This window comes from Orbicella faveolata, unplaced genomic scaffold (genome assembly GCF_042242905.1).
Source record: "Orbicella faveolata isolate gen_17 unplaced genomic scaffold, um_ofav_v1 contig_14, whole genome shotgun sequence".
NCBI classification, from domain to species: Eukaryota; Metazoa; Cnidaria; class Anthozoa; order Scleractinia; family Merulinidae; genus Orbicella; species Orbicella faveolata.
This window is the reverse complement of record NW_028301541.1, coordinates 20,542,574-20,564,418: the sequence shown is the minus strand read 5'-3', so window position 1 is coordinate 20,564,418 and position 21,845 is coordinate 20,542,574. Positions and strand designations below refer to the sequence as shown.

At 39.6% G+C, this 21,845-nt stretch overlaps 1 protein-coding gene and 1 pseudogene across 1 annotated transcript; one reads left to right on the top strand and one right to left on the bottom strand.

Moving 5' to 3' along the window:
• Positions 1 to 1,685: 1,685 nt before the first annotated feature.
• LOC110045882 (tetratricopeptide repeat protein 39B-like) lies at positions 1,686 to 18,627 on the bottom strand. The gene is made up of 20 exons (XM_089286991.1): positions 16,831 to 18,627; positions 15,967 to 16,077; positions 14,899 to 14,974; positions 14,687 to 14,742; positions 13,899 to 13,975; positions 13,703 to 13,770; positions 13,163 to 13,227; positions 12,033 to 12,132; positions 11,841 to 11,906; positions 11,037 to 11,145; positions 10,607 to 10,674; positions 10,031 to 10,090; positions 9,332 to 9,423; positions 8,635 to 8,704; positions 8,090 to 8,202; positions 6,433 to 6,550; positions 4,359 to 4,470; positions 3,692 to 3,809; positions 2,936 to 3,052; positions 1,686 to 2,373 (listed from the first exon to the last, which is right to left on the bottom strand). Exons 1-20 carry the CDS (start codon positions 16,857 to 16,859, stop codon positions 2,082 to 2,084), a joined length of 1,917 nt encoding a protein of 638 aa, XP_089143117.1. The 5' UTR covers positions 16,860 to 18,627; the 3' UTR covers positions 1,686 to 2,081.
• Positions 18,628 to 18,766: 139 nt separating this feature from the next.
• LOC149114456 (tetratricopeptide repeat protein 28-like) lies at positions 18,767 to 21,205 on the top strand (annotated as a pseudogene).
• The last annotated feature ends 640 nt before the right edge of the window (positions 21,206 to 21,845 follow it).

Here is a 21,845-nt window from a genome sequence, read left to right as displayed (position 1 = left end):
TAGTCTATGAAAACAAGGCCAGGGACTTCATCATTGTCGAGGTTAAAAAGCAAATGGTCAACCAAACGAATAAGTGCAGTTTCAGTTGAGTGGGATTTCCTGAAACCAGACTGGAGATGGTGAAACTGATCGTTCTCCTGAAGGAAATTGCACAAGTGTTCACATATGTGTTTCTCTAGTATTTTAGAGAATAGAAAGCGCAGAAATCGGTCTGTAGTTGTTCTTATCATTCTTACTGCCATTTCCTTTGTAGACAGGGGTGACTTTTGCAACCTTCCATGCTGCTGGAAAAGTCTTTGTAAACAGGCAGAGGTTTCAGTAGCTTTGACAGTGATGGTGATATTGCAGGTGCAGCAATTCGGAGTAATTTGGCACTGATGCCATTATCTCCGGTGGCTTTATGGGTTGAGATAGAAAGTAGTAATTCTACAACCCTCCTCTGCGTTATTGTCGGGAGGTCAAATGATCAAATACCCTGTCTGTGAGTCGTCATTGTTGAATGGCCAGTTGACGAATCAAGCCCCAGTGCCGCAGCTAGTTTCTTTGGTTGAACAACGCAAAACAAATTTAAATCTCGGCAATACTTAATAAGTACCAAGATATTTTCCTCGTTTTCTTTGAGATGTTTAATTCCACTTTCAGCGCTTTTCTCATCATTTGACAGACACTTGGTAAGGTTCCAGACTTTCCTGGAGTTGTTCTTGTTTTCCTCAATTTTATCCTTGAAGTACGATTATTTTGTACTCCTGATAAGCTAAGTCACACTGTTTTTTTACTTGTTTAAATCCTGGCTTGATTCTGGATTAATTTTTGTTATTTCTAGACTTTTTAAGAAAAAAGTAAAATCCAAGATGGCGGATACAAGATGGCGGGTCAAATGACGTCACTTGACATCATATGACGTCGCAGCCAACAAATATGATATCATTTTGTAGACCAAACTCAGGGCTATCTAATCAATGTAAATTTATTTCGAAAACCCAAGGGAGTTCCATCCACTTCCTCCTTGTACCACGGTAGGGGAACGAGTACGAGTACGAGTTGTACGTCCGGGGGTTAAAGTAACAGTGCAAAACACCTAAATTCTATTCGTACAATCTAAATATGGGAATGATCGGCCATGATATTTAAATTACAAAACACTGAATAGTCAGCTGAGAGTTTTCTTGGGCATATCCCGCTTTTTAGATTACTCTTGAAACCCCGCTCAATCATCACGGATGGGTCACATGTTTGATCTTACAATTGATTGGTGTCAACTCTCACTTTACACTCGGTATACAAACTCATCAATCCTGAGAAGTATTATTCGCTGAAATTATTGTTCGCCCTCATATATTAACTCTTGAGCTCACCCAATGAATATCCATATCATGTGGATCGAGTTAAAAAGCATCATTGATTCTTTTGACTTTGCTGCATTAGGCAGGCAAGTAGATCTTCATTGGTATAAAAATGAACAAATGAACATTGTGGAATGAATGGTGCTTCGGATCGAGCGATCGGGTTCAAGCTCTGACCAGGATAATTGCTTGTACCCCCTGTGTTCATAGGCTACCTTGCAGAGGACTAAAATCCATCCAGGTGGGAGTAGTCCTAGTCGCTTCATGTTACGAAAACAGAAGATCGGCTCCGGCCTGATGCGCCAATAAGCTTGAACGCATGGAACGAGCAAAAAACACCGCCATCTTCACACTGCGTTTTATTTCTTAGAAAATAACTTAAGTGGTAATAAGTAGTATACAATTATATATAGTTGTGTGGCCTGCCTGTAGCAAGTTATAGTTAGAGAATATCTACGCGTGCATAAAATACAGCAGGTGACTAATAGTTCTTTCAAAAACATTACAATAGCTTACGTTTTAAAATATACATTGGAAAAATAAATGTATCATGTACGCTTTACATAAAAGGCAGTCACCGGTGAAAAAAGGGACGGGGGGAGGGGGGGGGGGCGTAATTATTTTACATAAAATACATATTTTAAATTTTGGATAATATCACCCTTTGTAATAGCTGTGATTGCTTAAAAAAACTTACACGGGATTTTTTTTCTATTGCAGGCCCTTTCCCGTGTCGCGCTAAACTTCATCAGCAAAGTCAGATATTATATCAAACGAAGAATTGGAATCTTGGCGAGACAAGTTTGGTACACAGTCTTCTTCGGCATCGAAGAAATCATCGTCGTTAGCCGCCGAGCCTGCGGTGTCTTCGTTACTCTCGGTTCCTTGCTTGTTCTGTGCATTCTGGACGAATTCTTTTTCATGTAATACTGGTGATCTGTCCCTAGCCATGCCATTGTGTTCGATCTCCTGAAGAGCTGCGTGAATTCTTAAGTGAAGCAGACTTTGTAGCATGTGATCTCGATGTTTCCTATTGGAGAAAAAAATGCTTAATTTAACACGATTAAAGAAGTTTTTTGTTGCTGTCGTGAAATAAAACGAAAGTTCTCACATGCGACCTCGCGCAACAAACGAAAATAACGCAGTAAGCTTATCAGAACTTGAAGTAGAAATACGCAGCTCGTGCCCAGCACGGGAAAACATGAAATCGACAGAATGCGCGAAAAACATGGGACCGATGTTAAGCGCGGGAAAACATGGAATCGATAATAAGCGCGGGAAAACAAGCATGGAACACGTGAAATCGATGGTAAGCGCGTGAGAGCAAGCATGCCATCAGTGGTAAGCGCGGGAAAACATGTCACCAGTGGCAAGCGCGGGAAAACGTGAAACCGATGGTTAGCGCGGGAAAACCAGAAACCAGTAGCAAGCGCGCAGGCAGAAACAGGCAGCCGATGACAGAGGATGGCATCTGGCAAACGTAAGCCAAATCACCGTTCAACAGCTTTTAGTTTGCTTCCGATTGGTTTAAAAGGAAAGCGTTTAAAAATAAACACAGCGATTTGAAAGCGGTGCAGCATTAAAATTCATACCTCGCCCGTTCCAAGTATTCTTTAGCTCGATCCAGGTCGCCTTCGTCCTGATACAAGAACCCAATCTCTGCGCATGTGTAAGGAGCGAGGTAGAAATCCTTTTTCAAGTCCTTTGATCTGAGACAAATAGAAAGATAAAAAATTCTATTCTCGTACTCTCTTTGAAGTCTTTGCAAGTACTGAGCTGCTGTTCTTGTTGTATTTATTCGTACGTTAAAATATCCTCGTAAGTATATACTGAAAAATACCATACTCAGGTCAATCTTTCAGATTAAAATATATATATAAATAAAGGAACTTCTCCTTGATGTGTTACAATGTGAAGATGACTATACTGAAGTCCCCCAACTGATACAGCAGTTCTTTTAATTAACATGGTTTATTAATAATAGCATTCTAGTCGCTTGTATATGTGCCCATTACGCCGTCACTTTGTTTTCGGTCACCTGTAGTTGTTTCTGATGTTTTACTTCTACCTTTTGTAATTTTGCTGTAAATTATCATTACTTTTATTTTCTTTCTTTCCTTTTTAATATAAACTCTTGCCCCCGCCTCGATTAGTTCTGGAACTAGTTGAGAGGGCAATTACCCTGGGTACCAGAGGTTTTTTCTCGTGCTGCAGACAGAAATACTTCGCTTCCCTTCGGCGGGGAAACCGCGCAAGAAAAACCTCTGGCATCCAGGGTAGGGGGCAAGCAATTCTTGTAACTCTATATAAGAAAGGAAAATAAATCAAAGTTCAACTTCAAGACTCACCGATTGAAAGAGTTTCTCAAACATTCCATAGCTTCGTTTTTCTTGTTCAGACAGCGATAACACATGGCTTGCAGTAGTTTACCCAAGCAGTAATCGTCCACATAGTTTTTATTCTCATCTAAAAATAAAATCATAAAACTGTAAGATAGTAAATCTTTTAAACACACACGAATACAGAAAATCATTGACTGAGGGATTCGTCTTGATGTAACACGGGACGACCTACACCATTTACAAAGTTCTTCAAAACTGGCCAAACGAACCAATGTATAAAGAACACAAACAATGCCCCGAGCTCTAAGAACAAAAGAGGTGCAGATTAATAAGAACGAATCAAAATACAGATTTTTAAAGTGGAGTCGATCAACTGCCAAATTCTCAGAACTAGCAACCAAAAAATGTTCGGTTATCAGAAACGAGAATTAAGATTTCGATTCTGGACTACTTGTGCTTTAAATGACATCAATACAGTTGAACCACTCACTCGGACAGCCGCATAATACGGACATCTCTATATCAGGGACAGTTAATAAGTAAGTCCCAGCGAAACCAGAATTTATATCAACTCCACTCTAAAATGCGGACCCTCAGCACTGGTCCTTTGGTGTCGGTATCATAGAAGCTTGACTATATTTTAGTAAAACCACAAATAGATTGAATCACTTGCCTTTTGTTTGCTTAAGCTTATGCAAGGAATTCTCCACTAGTTTCATCAGAGGTTGAACTAAGTCTGGTCTATGACTGAGGACCTTAAAGCCATTCCATATGTACATAAGCTCCTGTTTGAAAATAAGACGAGAAGGAACAGGCGGAAACTTTAATTTTACTGCCAAGCAAGTAAAGAACGTTAAAACCAGAGCGGATGAAAAGCTCAGTGTCTGAGATAAGCCCGTTGAACATGACGAGTTCGGAGCAAGTGAATGTTGCTTAAACTTTCAAATTTGTGTACGAAGCCTTAGTGTGTGACCATTCAAATGAAAGCTGTCTAGCAGTACTTTCATCTGGTACTGTTTATTATGCTGTACAAGGTGGTTCTAACTTTTAAGTCAGTGTATGAAGCCTCAGTGTGTGACCATTCAAATGAAAGCTATCGAGCAGTACTTTCATGTGGTGCTGCATATTACGCTGTACAAGGTGGTTCTAACTTTTAGTCGGTGAATGAAGCCTTAGTGTGTGACCATTCAGATGAAAGCTATAGAGCAGTACTTTTATGTGGTACTGTTTATTATGCTGTACAAGGTGGTTCTAACTTTTAAGTCTGTGGGCGAAACCGTAGTGTCTGACCATTCAAATGAAAGCTATTGAGCAGTACTTTCGTGTGGTACTGTTTATTATGTTCTACAAGATGGTTCTAACTTTTACGTTTGTGAATGAGACCCGAGTGTGTGACCATGCGATTGAAAGCTATTGGAGCAGTACTTTCATGAGGTACTGTTTATTATGCTGTAGAGCGTGGTTCTATCTTTTAAAGTAGTTCCTCTGAAATAAAAGTGACAATAGATTTTTGTTCAAACTTTGTCCACTGAATATTTTTCATATGATAACTTCAATTTTGAAATAAAAAAGGGGGGTGCCCAGGCTCATTAAGGAGCAGTGAGGCCTTGAAAATGCCCCATTTTGGCATTAGTTAATGCTTATTATAAGAACGCACTCCCAGTAATTGTAAAATCTTTGTGAGCCTAGACTCATAAGAACACGCATTAAACTACAGTCACTACATTGTGCCGGACACAAATAAACATTTTAAGTTTGATTTAGACAGAAACCTAAATCCTTGATTAAAAATTTGAACCAAATTTCTTGACGTGGTTACCGACTGCAAAATAGAAAAGACCACAGTGTATCTGCTATGTTTGTTATCTATTCAATTTTCAGCAATAGAAATTAGATCAGTCTTTTCTCACGCAAAGCTTATGATTAGTTGATTACAATGACTGAAAAAAAAAAAATTGGGGTGCCCGTGCTCGTTGGTGAGCCAGAGCCATTTTTCAACTGACAGAGCTCAATATCAAGACAAATCCGTCATGTTTTCAATATGCGCGTGCACGAGCGCGTGCTAATGACGCCATAAATTGTGCGCAGTAAAGATGCGCGACGCAAATGTGAGGAATGACCTTGAGGTCATTCCACCGAAATAGAACCTGCAGTGAGATTTTTGTGAAACTTTGCCTATTGATTGTTTATATTATAGGAGCTTAAATTTTGAAATAAAAATGAGGGGTCCCCATGTTCGTTTAGGAGCAACAGCACCTTGTTTATACCCATATAAATCCTTATAATAGCACCATGATTGTAGTCACGATTGCTTGCTACATTCACGATTCCGACGATTGCTTTTTGTTCTACACTGAGAATTGGTCCATATTTATTTTACACAGAGAAATTTATTACTCAATTCAAAACAACAGAAAAAAATGATAGGTCACCATACTCGTTTGCGAGAAAATGACGATTTACCTCTATGGCGAGGTCCAGCTGTAAAGAAAAAGCCGCCATTTTTTAATGCGCGCGCGCTAATCACGCGTGAAATTATGCGCAGTAGGGATGCGCAATGCAATACTGGGGAATGACCTTGAGTCAGCGGGTAAAACCCTAGAGTGGTTTTATTTGTTTTACAGCATTTTACTCGGAATGTTCTTTCCAATTCTGAACTTCGGCGTGCTTGAAAGAGAAAGGATTAACATGTACAGCGGTGTGTCTTGTGAATGCTGGATAAATGTCATTCTGATGTAGCTACTTACCACTCCAGGAAGAAAAAGGCGGCCATTTTGTTCAAAATACTTGTTCGCCTTGTGGATGGCAAAATTCTCAAATGGAAGGGACTGTCCGGCGATTCGCTGCTTAAAATCTGGAAGATGTCTTTACAAAAGAAAGCAACTCTTTATGATAACTGAGAATAGAGCCAGGCTAAGAATAAAAGCCTTTTCTGATCCAAAAGTATTCAAGCAACCACTGCCTACAGTGAATTCTGGTTTTGATATCATAAATTGACTAGATTAAGAAGTAAAGTCGAACCTCTTCTAAGGGATCAACCAAAATGTCAATCCTTAGTGGTCGCTTACGGGGGGTGGTCGCTTACGAGAGGTGGTCGCTTACGAGAGCTTAGACCATGATGGCATTAGCATATCGTAAATGCAGAGACTCCATGTTTCAAATGTTTTATTCATGTGAAAAGTCACTTTCAAGACAAAATCCTGTACTTCCAATTCAGAAATTTCCGTCTCTTGCACTGCCCAGGAATGTGATAATGTTACAACACCTTATTATCCAATTTACGCTTTATTATCTGTCAAGTCGTAGCTTACGGAAGGTTAAAAACAAAAGAAAATGTCAAACTTTTGGCTCTAAAAGTGGTTGCGGTCGCTTACGAGAGGTGGTCGCTTACAAGAGGTTCCAAATATAGTGATTTGACTTGGAAACTTTTGGTATTTTGGAAAACTGGTCCCTGAGGAGAGGTGGTCGCTTACGAGAGTTGGTCGCAACCGGAGGTTCGATTGTATTACGAGATGCTTACAATCACAGGTACTTTAATCCCCTTCGTAGCTGTAATTTGGATCCTTACACAACGCTCCTCCCTGTTACCTGACCGACCGACAGCCGACGGACCGACGGACCGACCGACCGACTGACACCCCCATATACACGTCAACAAATAACGATTGCAAAGGGGACTAAGGTACTCAAGCATTCTGTCAGTTTGTACCAACAATTCTTCAGTACCCCTCTACACTCTTCCCTGGAGAGACGCACTGAGAGAGTCTAGAAGTATTTTGCCCAGGAATACTTGTACCCAATCGTACCTTTTTGGTATGCTCCACGGCATATCAGGGGAGTTTGGTCGAGCCATCGTTCGTAGTGCGCGAGACGTAGACGAGCCAAAAAACCCATGGCGAGGCCAAACGAGCCTGATATGGCACCGAAGCGTACCAATAAGGTACAATAGACCATTTTACAGTTGTCTGCTCAGTGACCTGGCCTTTGGATGGCAGCGAGGTTGGAGTTGACCTTGTTTTGTTACAGACCTTACTGCTTTTGTTGTGTAAAACAAGTTGTTCTGATGCTAACTAGGTGCATTTACATGACAAAAGCAGTGAGGTCTGTATCAAAACAAGGTGAACTCTAGCCTCGCTGCCATCCAAAGGCCAGGTCACTGAGCAGACAACTGTAAAATGGTCTATTAGGTATTTACCGTACCCAAATTCGGCCACGTGACTATGATATCGTAGCCATATCAGGTCAGTGATTTGATATCGCAGGATATCAGGACAGTAGATACGGTTTCGAATCGCCGGGCTAATTTCAAATTTGTGTACGGTAAAAAGGTAATATAGGCTACAATATCACTGAAGTGCTATAGAAGAAAGCTTTTCTTTCAGAATGTCATGATCCTTCACTCACCTGAACATGTAGCTTTCTGTGTCATTTCTTCCTTCTTCACCTTCCCTGACTATTTTTTGGTTTACAAGCCTGGCCATTACTCTGAACGATGCCTTCAGGTGCATATAAACAGTCTGAAGAGAAAAGAGAAAAACAAAGACACGATTCTTAGCATCTGACCCAAACGTTTGGCTCTTTCCACCCAGCAGCCTAGAAAGCCCTGATCGTCATTTAGGCAATGTACCATGTTCGGTAAACCTTCGTTAGACACAAATACCGATCTAACTAAACCAATCAGATATGTGCATGGTACCAGCAAGAATACCGATCGTTGATACGTCGGTTCGATGCCATAACGCCAAACTACCCTCTGCCTAAAAACGTGTAACACGGATACCGTGGGACCAATCAATCATGTCCTTCAAGCGACTACAAGCGACTCGCCCCATATTGCGTCTCGTTTTTTAAGTAACGACTACTGTTCAAGTATACCCTATAGCCGTCCGGTGAAAGCTCTTAAGTTGTCTCCCACTTGACAACTAGAGGTATTTCTAGACATCATTTACCTTCGACCACAGGCTCTCTTCCAACAGAATATCAGCGTAGTTATAAGCTTGGATCCAGTCTCCCTTGCATCTGTAAATGCGAATATAATATTGACTTTTATACCATGCCATGGAAAATACGGCCTATCAGAATACAGGAAAGCCATTATATACCCGACGGTCTTACACCTAACCTTCCCATCGTGCGCTGCGCGTATCTTAGCCACTGTATTTTCTATGGCATGGTATAAAATAGTTATGTAACGCTCTTTCGTGGTATAACATGGAATATCAAACCGTTGTCACGTGTATTTTCTCGGTATACCTGCATGCTCGTGTGTATACCTAGAAAATTCAAGTGATTCATGTTATAAAATAACTGACATACTACGCGCGCTCTGACTGCTCAAAAACCTATCGTTTATTGTATCGCTAAAATTAACAAATTGAAGTCAGTTTCTCATGCGTCTGTCCTGCTACTGATCATGAATTTCGTCATAACATTGTCAAAGTAGCTGTGGATCCACGAGGTGATAGCATCGCATAAATTATAAAATTAATGTGTCTGTCCGCTTATTGACAATGAAAATTAGTCAATGAGCGCGTGAGAATTTCGGCAGTTATTGTAAAAAAACTTGTTTGTTTTCTTGTGTCGCTCATGCAACCAAACAGCTTTTGTAACGTTTAATACGAAAACTCTAGGAGTTCATATACTCACGCATAGCACCACATGAGTTCCCAATAGAAGATGTGATGAAACTGCTTGATCTCCGTCTGAACCGTGAATGAGCTCTTGTATCTACTGATGGCCTGTCAGAATAGGTAACAAAATACAATCCTAAGCACCTGTAGGTTTTTAAAATAGTCATTTGCCTTGCTGAAAGCTACGCATCTTTTAAAAGTTACTTCCGAGAATCGCGGACTCAATGAGGATACAACAGACCTGTTCACTACAGAATGAATTTCCAATCAATTTTCCCGCGCTTATCGCTGGCTGCACATTTTATTACGTTTGTCCCCAGTCACAAGATTTCCCGCCTTTGTCACTGGTTACACATTTTCCCGCCCTTGTTAAAGGTTATTACGTTTCTCCGCACATGTCAATGGCTACACACTTTCCCGCCACTTGCCACCGGTCATACACTTTCCTGCCCTTGTCACTGATTACACACTTTCCCGCCGCCTGCGACTGGTACACATGTATTTTCCCGCCCTTGTCTCCGTTACACATTTTCCCGCTCTTATCATTGGTTACCACTTTCTTTCTGGTTACACGTCTTTCTGTGATTATCGCCAAATACACATTACACACACGAGAACATGAGAAACGCGATGAAAATTCACTCAAGAAACTGAAACGGTTGCAATTAATTTTGCGTGTAATTTAACGCATAAGAAGATGGCAGGAACCACTTACCTCATCTAGTTTTCCTCGAACTTGCTTAATACGGCCATCAAAAAATAGAAATACAGATCCCTGGAAAAGACACAGTTAAAATCTATTGATGCTAGACAGGAAAGATTTCACCAACAGTAGATCAGTTTTTGTATCTTGTTTTGTTTTGTTGTCGTTGTTGTTTTTGTTTTTTAGGTGCAAACATGGTATGAAATAACAGGGTATTTATGAAAGGTAATCATACGGTTTCGAGTTAAAGTTGGAATTAATTTGCATTTGTGAGTTTTTCAAAACGCAGAAATTGCTCAAGCCGTTTGGCGAGTGCAATTTCAGCTTTTTGAAAAACTCACAAGTGCAAATTAATTCCAAATTCAACGATGTGTGATTTGCACTGGTGTTACACTTTTTACACTAGTGTTACACTTGAAATGCACTGCTCTCAGCCAATCAGAATCGAGTAATTTCTTCATGTATACTATTAGCCAGGAAATCCACTCTCTCTTGTTTTCCAGTAAAACTTTCTATCTCTTGAAAATCGTCTTCTGTGACCTTTAACTTAAAATCTTTGAAGAGAGCTTTTAATAATATGAAGTATACCTTTGGATATGCAGTTAAAATAGGCTGAAGAATTTCCTCTGAGTTATCTATGTCGCCATTGCCATTTCCTAAAACGAAACAAGATCCATGTCTTATGACAGACACCAATGGATAACCCTAACAAGTATCGGAACAATACATCTGCAGGTATCTCACGGTTATGAGACCCCGCGGATTTCACTAACGTTTTCAGCAGGAGGATAACTGGTTTTCACAGGTGGGCAAAAATTTTTGAACTGAACTTCTTTATAAGAAAACCTTTCCTCTAAATTGTCAAAACAGGCGGGCAAAATCATCTTCACAGCTGGTCAATTTGGCTGAGGCCCAGCCCTTAATGAAACTCCTGAGACCCAGTAGAGAAGTGCTGTGCTTTAGACTTTTGTGTAACATGGTAATCTATTTTTTAGAGATTGTGCAGTTTTTAACTCACCTAGATACTGGGTGATCCACGTATGGTAGGCTAGCAGAAGCATAGAACACAATGGTGACCTCAAACCCTGACCCCTGCTTCCCTTGTGTAAATGATTCAAACCTAGAAACTGTCACAATGAACGGAAAATAAGTTTGTCTCAGAACACGATCTCTTCTCCTAAAGGAGCTAGAATGTTCAAAGAGATTTAAGAAAAGATAGCACAGTTGGTATAACAGATATTTAGGGTTCCTATCTAAAAACTAGAGCTCGAGTTTTATGGTCAAGTCTGCATACGAGCCAAGTGGCTCATCAGGCTGGAGGTTATCCTGGTTTCAGTAGCATATAGTGACTAGGAGTATTTTTACTCCCCCTGGATGGGATGCTTGTCCATCGAAGGGCTACCCCCCGGTATTAAATTCGTCTGTACCCATTTATACACCTGGGTGGGGAGAGACACTGTGAGAGTACAGTGTCTTGCCCAAGAACACAACATAATGTCCCCAGCCAGGGGTTGAACCCAGACAGCTCACTCCGGAGTCGAGCCCACTAACCATGACGCCACCGCGCCTCCTCGAGTTTTATACCAGGTGATAATTGGAGGAGCAAGTCACCAGGTGAACAACCAGAGTCAATAAAAACTGAGAGAGATCATTCTTCTACCATGAAAAAATAAGTGCATCATTGTACAGCCTCATGGCATTAATTCCCACCAAAAAAACATATCACAAGATTAGCCTGTTGGAAAAAACATGTTTATAGGCATACAATGCGTACAGAAGGCTGTAAATGGATTTACACTATTACACAGTCTATGGGTATTACCCTGTCTCCTGAGAATCCAACCCACTCTAACAATTTGATGATCATTGGTGGAAGGAGCGATAACACCTGAAAAAAATAAAGATTTATCCTGACTAAGGGAGACATTCTTAACTCAGTTACACTAAATGTGGCCAATACAAGTGAATGACCTCCATATTTTATATTATTAGTGTTAACAGTGCACTCTCTCACCAAGTTAAATCCACCAATTCCTAAATGAACACCTCCTTCAAAGTCTTTTTGAGTTGACTGCAGTGAAGACCATTTATCTGCCACCATGTCAAGACAAGTCCTATACAAGACAGTGATACAATGAGAATGACAAATTTAATATGATGATGCATTTGTAATTGATGCACCATAATTTATTTATTAATTATCCAGAATAGTCTAGACTCCAGCAAGTGAACCATTATGCACTGCTGTGCTCTCAAAAAGCCAGGGTGCCACAGTAGAGGCCTCTAGTGTCTGCCTTGGGGTGACTCGAAAACCTTACTTTTTCCATAAGCATAAGAACTGGGTACCCAGGATTTCATGGACCCTTGGGCTCCTCATAATTTTGCTTAGACAACAGCCTTGCAGGTAAGGTCACTATACATGTACCTCCACTGTTCATATAATTCACCCCAAAATCAACAAGTTTGTTAAAGGTGGTAAAATCCAAGCAATAGATGACTCAAAACGTAATGACAACACTGATAACAAGACATTATAACCCGTACTACTCAAACATTCCATTTAACCTTTGGACTATACTTCCAGCTATCTGGGGGTACAATTTTTGTATATCATCATCACATCCAGTCTTGATACATTTTTGGCCAGGTTTTTAATACAGTCAAACCTCCACTTACATCCAGCTCTCTGCAAAAGCCAACTCTCTACAACGGCCACTTTTTGGGGGTCCCAGCAGACCGTCCATAAATTCACTCTTATTTTAACCTCTCTACAACGATCTCCCCATAATAGCCACCTCTTCAACAACCACTTTCCTATGTCCCCAAGGGGGCTGTTGTGGAGAGGTTCAACTGTAATGTACATCCAGTTGAGCCTCGATTATCTTGAATTCTTCGCAATCTTGAACTCACAGACAAATCTGATATCATCTGATATCATCTGACATGCCTTTCAGTCATTCACTATGGACAATCTCAAACCCCTGTAACATCTTGAGCCAAAGGGTACTTTTTGTTTCCCTTGAGAGTTAGAGATTGTAGGCTTCAACTGTACTTGTATGAGTAAACTATCAAATTAGTGTTACTTGATGCAATTATAAACTATCTGTTAGAGTTAAAGTTAGAGCTGGAGATTGAAGTTATTACTTGTAATTCTGGTAACAGCTCCTGATTTTGAAAGCTCCCCAAACAAAGCTGACAAGATTGTCATCCTGTCACAGGAATATATAACACAAAACACATGAACATTGTATTAACACTTCAATCTATAGACTTTGTCAGCATTCTTACATTTAAAAACAAATACATGAAAAATTGGTTTTTCACAAAAGCACCAGTGTCATTACAAGCTAAATTTACTTTGCATATCACCAGATCTTGATGTAACACATGTATATCAAACAGGAAGAGGCATTGAAAACAGAGTCTCACTGTCCCATTGAAATTAATTTTTGACAAGTGGCAAGGTGCTTAGGAAATGAGATAAATTTCAAACATTGTGTTGAGTGTTTGATGTATCTTCTCAATCGAAACTAAAACTAAGAAGAAAATGGAGAAATAAAATTGTATTAAAAATCAGTTCTAATTGAGATCAGATATCCCCATCACAGTTAATATTTCCTTTGTTTAAACTTGTTCATACAGAATTATTTAATATGAGTTTGAGAAAATTACTGAAACCAATACCTGGATAAAGGTGAGAAGAGCTTCAAGAAAAAGACATTCTGTATAACACAGTTCTGCATGCTTTTCCTCTGAAAGAGACATTAAAAATAGTTTCAATACAAAGTTGAAAACATACATGTACAGCTTAATTGAAGAATCATATGATGAACATTTTACATGTACAAATAATTAAGAGCTACAGTGTTATAATATTAACCCTCAGTGAACTCATCATAAGAAGAATTCCAAATCCAGCTTGAAAATGTCTCTGACCACGTTGGCTTTTTCCGGTGTCTGAAACAAATTCATAATTAAAGGATTATAGTCACATAGTTTCATAAAATGATATTTGACACTATTATAAAGATCAAATATATAAGGGAGTTGTCGGAACAAGAAAATGTATTTATTTACCAATAATAATCTAGACTAATAGTAATTTTATACATCAGCCTGAACCCAAGTTGAAACATATAGTCAAACAAACCAACTGGCAATGATCAAACTAATTTGATATACATCTTCATGTAAGTGTTTACAATACACGTAGACACAAGAGTATTACTGGAAAATACACCACTCATATAATTCATACAAAGCTACATCCTGTGACTAGAGTGGTGTACTTTCAATTTCCTCAATAGCAAGGACATTGATGACCTCATTTCCCACTCATTTCCCAGTCAGTTTGTCTATAATTTTATAATCTATAGAGAGAACATTACCTGTGAGCTCAAAGATATGAATTTTATGCTCTCTTAGCATGAGCATTAATTCTCACTGGTTCACTGCACTCACTCATAAGATATTGTTCTTGCCACTCAAACATAAAATCCATTTATCTCCTCACCACCCTGTAATGGCATTGTGTACTTAATTGGAACGAGTAATTCAGGGTGAGCAAATGAGAAGTTTGACTTTTGAACCACGACGGACAAAGCCCTTTGAATTGCCTGAGTGTACACATGAAACAACATGCAATCACAAAAATAAATTGATTGTTACCTTTCACAAACATTCAAAGCAAACTTGATGCTCTCACTCGCTTTCTGAATAGCTCGCTGAAACAAATGTAAATAAATAATTATGACAACAATAAAATTGATTCCACTTCCTCACAAGTTCTATCATTAGGTAATATATAGTAACTATAGAAATGATTAAGAGAAAAATATTTTAAAGTCATCTGTTAAAAAAGAAGAATTAACTCAACTTACTTGCTCAAATTTCAACAGAGCTTGAATGCACAAAACACTGCTATATGCTACTGCATGGTACATACTTTTGTTAATCCTAAATAAAACGAAAAAAGATGAAATCAACAGTTGAATATTGGTATACTTATTAAGTAGTTCACAAATTAAAATAGTTGAAACTAATGTTTTCTATTATTTAAATGCGAAAACTTAAAACTTACATTGGAGGTATGGTTGTCTTAACTACCTGGTTTTGAACACGGTCTCTTTCAAATTCTTAATTATTATCTCATATGTTCCATAATGAAACAAATTTTAAAAATTACTTGTTTTATATATTACTTTCTAATAATTATTATTAGAAAGTAATATTTAAGGGTGTTGCTGCAACCATGAACACAATTATGCACATGCTTACCTTAGGAAATAAAAGAAATAGATAGTACTATTTATATATTTTGTAGTGAAAAACCTCTTTCATAACAAAATTACGCTGGTTTGACAGTCTCTAGTCTCTCCTATTGAACATTCTATCAATTATTGTCCCTGAAGTTCACATGACTCAAAATCCAAGAGAGTGCCAATTCTCGCTTCTTTGACTGTAGAAAAAAGTACTCAAAGTAGAGTTCTCCTGATTAAACCACAAAAATCTTTCAAATAGCAAAAAAAAAAATTTCCCAAAAAAATTGACAAAGATACGCCTGAAAAATGTATTTTATGTACTTTCCTTGGTATTTTCTAGGAAGACTTGGTGACCCACACACGAGACCAGGAGATTCAGTTTGAACACAGGAGACTTCTGCAGGGGTTTCATTAAGGGCCTAGCAGCAGGCAAATTGACTGGGTGTAAGGATGATTTTGCCTACCTGATTTGACCATCTAGCAGAAAGATTTTTTCATAAAGAAGTTCAGTTCTAATAGTTTTGCCCGCCTGTGAAAAACCAATTGCCCTCCTTCTGAAAACATTAATGAAACCGGCCCTGCTCTTGGTTGATCCAGGAGAAGTTGGCATAAATGAGGAAGGAGGTCAAGCTTGGACACTTATTGAATGATTGGTTTGGGTGTACCATTAAGTAATAAATCTCTCACCATGGTTCAAGTTCAGCTTTTGCCTGGAGAAACTTGTTGGAAAAGCAAAGGTCTGCAGCTCTGTTTATCATCGTTATGGCATCCACCATCGCCAGGGAATCATTACCTGGACTGAAAAAATGTAACTTTGATAAGAAACCCTCTGAAGTTATTATTGTTATTATTATTATTATTATTATTATTATTATTATTATTATTATTATTATTATTATTACTATTGTTGTTGTTGTTGTCACTCTCCCCAAAAGATGAAACCAATCCCCCCTAATTTCTTGTTAACTTCCTTAGCTTCATCCACGCGGAAGGGGGGGGGGGGGGGGATGAAGAGGACACTATCAGTGCAAGTTCTAACCTGATTAACCACGTTCTCACATGATTTTTCAAGTCCAGTTTCCTAATATTATATGAGAAAACTTTTGTACATCATGAATGCTTCGAGAAGCTTCACGCGTTCTTTTACTAAGCTTACGTCGTGTTTAGCTAAATACATGTATCTTGTGGTACAGTAAGACTTATTAGCTAAATATACATCTGTGATTTCTATCTACAATAACTTGTCGAGGTTGTTTACATCTATACCGTAACTGAAAGAGACCCAAACAAAAACCAAACTCTAAACAATTGGCCTTGTATTGCGGATAACAGTAGTAACATTTGGTACAGATAATTAAGCTTAACTTATCAAAATTGCCAGAAGACTTTCAGTATTACGTGTTCTAAGGTCTTCTAAGGCTTTCATTCCAATTCCAGAGGCCCGAACAGTACAATGGTCTCCTGGAGGCCTCTTCATATGGCTCGATTTAATACGGGGATTTCAGCAATTTTCTCGAAGTTTTTAACTCAGAATACATGAATAAAGGTTACCTTCGTTGATCCACTGGGTTTCCATCCATCTTTCTCTTGACTTGCCGCAGTATATCACAGTTATTTCTCAAAGAACCGGCCACTCACATGTTTACCGGCCATTTCGTAATCCTCTTTATTTACTAGTTCCCAGTACTTCCTCTATTTCGGTCCCACCTTTCATCCGCCCAAATAATTTTGCAGTTTGCAGTCAACATAAAAGTTTGTTTTTCCAGTTAATAAAAAGATTTTAAAAAATTCAAACAGATTGAAGGTTATGTTCGCATACTTGTTTCAATACTTTAGATTATGCTTCCACCAATTTTTAAGCTCAAGAGAAAGGAGGCTTTTCATATTCATTGGGGAGAAAACTATTTTTAGTTTCTGCACGAAATTGCCTCGCATGCGTTGGATTACATTGTAATGCAAATGGTGCCCAAATGAGTAAAGTTAGACGAGGAAGGGCTATTGCACAATATTATTTTTCTTTAAATCGTTTTTCATTTGTTTCATTGTCTGTTTTTTTGCAATAATTTCACACTAGGAGATACATGTTTACATTAGAAGATTCGTACCATATCATATAAATTCAAAACTCGCTTTAAAATTTTAAAATTATAGTTTCACTTTGTCACGTATTCCTTAATTATTCTTTCAGTTATTTTCTCTCTCGTTAGCATTTCTGTTAGCATTTCAGCTTTGTATTGTACTATTTAAAACTGAGGATTACGAGAGATTTGTCGAAACAAAACCGTTGTGAACTTAAAACTTCCCTGTTCATGCTAAGAGTGCTTCTTAACCCCCGGGGAAACTCTCATATAAAATGACGGGGATGCTAGTCAGAAATTTTGAAATGAACCCCCAAGAGGTGCCAAGATCCTGTTTTGTGGGCGTGGCTTGAAATTTTACTCCCCTAAGGGCCTGAGAGAGGGTTACCCTGGCACTCACACATTTCCTCTTCTTTTTCTTCGTCGTGTTTACAAGACAGCCAGGGTTATCCGGGTAGGCGGGTTACCCTATCTACGTGCTAGAGTTACCCTGGCAGGCAGGTTAACGTTTTTCTTGTAAACACTCCAGGTAGGCCCGCCTACCCGGCCGGCCGGGTTAACTTTCTACTTGTTGTCAGACCCTTTGAGTGTAACCGTGCAATAAGTTGTCCCAAGCTCATTTTCTCTTGGTCGTTCCGGGTTGTAGGGTTACCCTACCTGTGAAATTTTGCTTGTAAACCCGGGTTATTTTTTGCCCTCCAGCTAGGTTTACCCGCTTGCTAGGGTAACCCTCCCTCCTTGTAAACGGGCCCTAATTAAGAGGTACCAATTCTTACATAACACAATAACTCCTGTCATATTTTTTCGGCTCAATACCCTAAAAGGTAACGCAGAAGCGCAAAAGCTCCCGTTGTGGACCTTTTGAGACTCCCTTAGAGGTACCAAGACCGCTTTTTAACCCCTGAAATGTACAATGAGCATCCCCGTCCTTTTTATAAGGAATTTCCTCACCCCCGGGCTTCTTACCAGCCTGACTAAAATTTCAACAACATAAAAAGATGGTATAGACCTGTTAGATGATGAATATTCGTGCCCGAACAAACATATTAAACTCATGTTTATTCCAAAAAACGGCAATGTTAGGCTGGTCAGTTAATGAAACATTCCTCTTACAGACCAACATTGCTTTCATTTCCATCCGCCTTTGGACTCGTGTGTAATAATCGTTTAGAAATTGATACAGTCTAAGCTGAATAAAACGTTGCTAGAATACTTTCAGAACAGAAGTTGGAGGCAAACTAGTTTCAATCAAGTATGCTTAAGCACCTCCCGGCTTCCCGCTCACCGTTCCCGCACCCTCCCCTCCCCCTGCAAAAAATGTCAATAGCAACGGAACGAGCGAAGAGTTTCTAGCTTCTGTGCGCGGGAAAATTGGGGAGAGAGCAAAACCTAGACGCAAGGGGGCTAAAATGAGGAAAAAGCTCTTTGTTCGTAACGGAACGAGAGCCAGGAAATTAACTAACAACTAAACTCGTCCAGTTTTGCGTGAACTTGTTTATATCACTGGAGAAATAAAAACATATCGTTCCCTGATAAAACAATATTGTGACAAGGAGTTTTCCCTTGGTAGAAACTACTACTGACGAAAGGTATTGACTGACAATCACTATTTAACAACGACAAGACAGTGTTTATAACTGCGATCCAATCTCGTAGACTGCTACATTCATTAAGTATGAATGATCTTGTCAACTTAATGCAAAGACCGTACCGAGAAAATATCGGCCCTTAGCACTTAGCACAATCTTAGCATTGTTTTCACCAATCTGGGTTATCTGAAACAAGCCGCGTAGAGCCACTGCGAAAGTTTAAGTATTGCCAAAGAACTAAAGAACAGGAAAGGAGAGGGAGCTGCCTGTGCCAATCTTGGAATTGTTTTGCAGTATCTGGCTGACTACGAACAATCCACAGAATACTTCACCCAACATCTTCGCATTGCCAAAGAAATGGGAGACGGGGATGGAGAAGGAAGTGCCTATGGTAACCTTGGCAATACTTACCTGGTTCTAAATGATTTTTAAAATGTCCTAGAACACCACAAGCAAGATCTTAGCATTGCCAAAGAATTGGGAAACAAAGCTGGAGAGGGTGGTGCATATGGCAACCTTGGCATTGCTTATGAAGGGCTGGGTGATTTTAAACAAGCCATAGAGTACCACATGAAACATCATCATATCGCCAAAGAACTGGGAGACAAGTATGGAGAAGCACAGGCCTATGTCAATCTTGGCAATGCTCATTTCTCTATGGGCAATTTAAACAAAGCAATAGAGTACCACACGCAACGTCGAAGTATTGCCATAGAACTGGGAGACAAGATTGGCGAGGGGAAGGCCTGTTTCCGTCTGGGTTGTGATTATGCATCCTCAGGCGCTTTGCATGATGCTGTTGATTATTTTAAAGCAAGTGTTAAACTGCTCAATGGCGTGAGAGCTCTTCTTCAATCTAAAGATGTGTGGAAAATAAACTTTCGTACAACTTGCCAAGATGCCTACGATGCTCTTTGGAGAACCCTAATTGAGCTTGAACAGGCTGACAAGGTTTTGCTTGTTGCTGAGCAAGGAAGAGCTCAGGGTTTGTTAGATCTCATGAAATTAAAGTATGACTCACAATTACCAGTTTCTGGGCCACTTGAACCCGGTGCAACGATTCGTAGCATATTAAGTGTTACTTCTACGCAGACCATTTTCGTGGCATTTGAAGGTAACAAAGTTGCTCTCTGGGTATCCCATAAAGGAAAGAATGTACAGTTTAGACAAAGAGGTAACTGATAAAGACACGGTTACCTTCTTGGAAACGTTTAAGGAGCGATGTTTTCAAAGAAAATCAAATTGCTGCTCAAGTTAACTGCGAAAATCGTTCACTGGATGAGCTTAGAAAGAAAGCACCACCCAATAACACGGAATTTGAGCAAGAAACTGTCAATACACCGCACTACGAAACCAGTTCTTTGCGCCAATTTTATGATTGTATCATTGGCCCCATTGCAGACTTGCTTCAAGGTGACGAACTGATCATTGTCCCTGATGGTCCATTGTGTCTGGTTCCTTACGCTGCATTTTTAGATCCCAAGTCAAGGTATCTGAGTGAATCTGTCAGGATACGCATTGCTCCCTCACATACGAGTTTGAAAATGATCGCGGATTCTCTTGAAGACTACCACAGAACCGGTGGAGCACTCATTGTGGGAGACCCATGCGTGGAGGAGGTTACCAACGAACTGGGTAAGCGGCCCATTTTTTCACCTTTACTATACGCCAGAAAGGAAGTAAAGATGATAGGTGATATGCTAGATATTTCACCTCTTATTGGCAAAGTAACTAAAGACGAGGTACTGAGACAAGTCGGGTTCGTTGCTTTGGCACACCTCGCAGCACATGGCGATATGAAATCTGGTGAAATTGCCTTGGCTCCAAACCCAACAAGGACCAGCGAGATGCCTGCAGAGGAAGATTTCATGCTGAAAATGTCAGACTTGCGAGATGTTCAGCTTCGAGCAAGGCTTGTTGTGCTAAGTTGCTGTCACAGTGCACAGGGCACGGTAACGCCCGAGGGTGTGGTCGGTATTGCAAGGTCAGTATTGCACCCTTTCCTGGGTGCCGGTGCTCGTTCTGTTTTGGTGTCCCTCTGGGCAATTGATGACGAGGCCACTATGGAATTTATGAAAGATTTCTACAGACATCTCAGTCATGGACATAGGGCCAGTGCAACTCTCAACTGGGCCATGAATTGTCTCCGCGAGTTAGAGGTTTGCTGCTGCGAAGTACTGGGCTCCGTTTGTGCTCATTGGTGATGACGTCACGATAACGTTCGAAGAAAATCACGGAGATTGTGAGTTGTTCTTGTGAAATTTTCATCTCTTTCATGAGTTTTCATTAGCGTTGTAGTCGCATTTAATAACAGATAGAATAACAAAACAGTTGCAAGTCCGACATAAGAAGAGCTTGACAATGCACGTTTGTTTTTCCCAATTCACTGAAGCTTTTACTGTGCGATAAAATGTTTTGGAATATGCTGCGGTATAAGTGCACATTCCAACCATCAGGACAGTTTGTTAAAAAAGGAGTATCCCTAAGCTTGCATCCCAGTGAGGATGACTTCAGATGTACTTTTGCAAGTGATAATAGGAATAAACCTATAGTACCCCTTCCAAATTAACACAGGCTTTTCTTAAGGCCGCAAGCTTTTGCTCCTTCTCTTCATGCAAAAGAGAAATAAAGTAAAGAAATGAAAGCTGGTCAATTTTTGTTCAAGAAAGCATTTTTTCTTTTGCATTTGGCTTGCATATCTTAGTTGTTTTTTCAGTGTTTGTAAGTTGTTTGACATCAGAAAAAAAAACGCCTAAGTTCACTATACAAACAAACTTTGCTATTCAATGTTGGAGAAAATTGAAGGACTTATAAGGGATTTCAAGGACATTTCAAGGATGAGTGGAGTTCGAAGACTTTTCAAGACGGTGCGAACCCTGTTACCGGTAAAAAGCGCGGA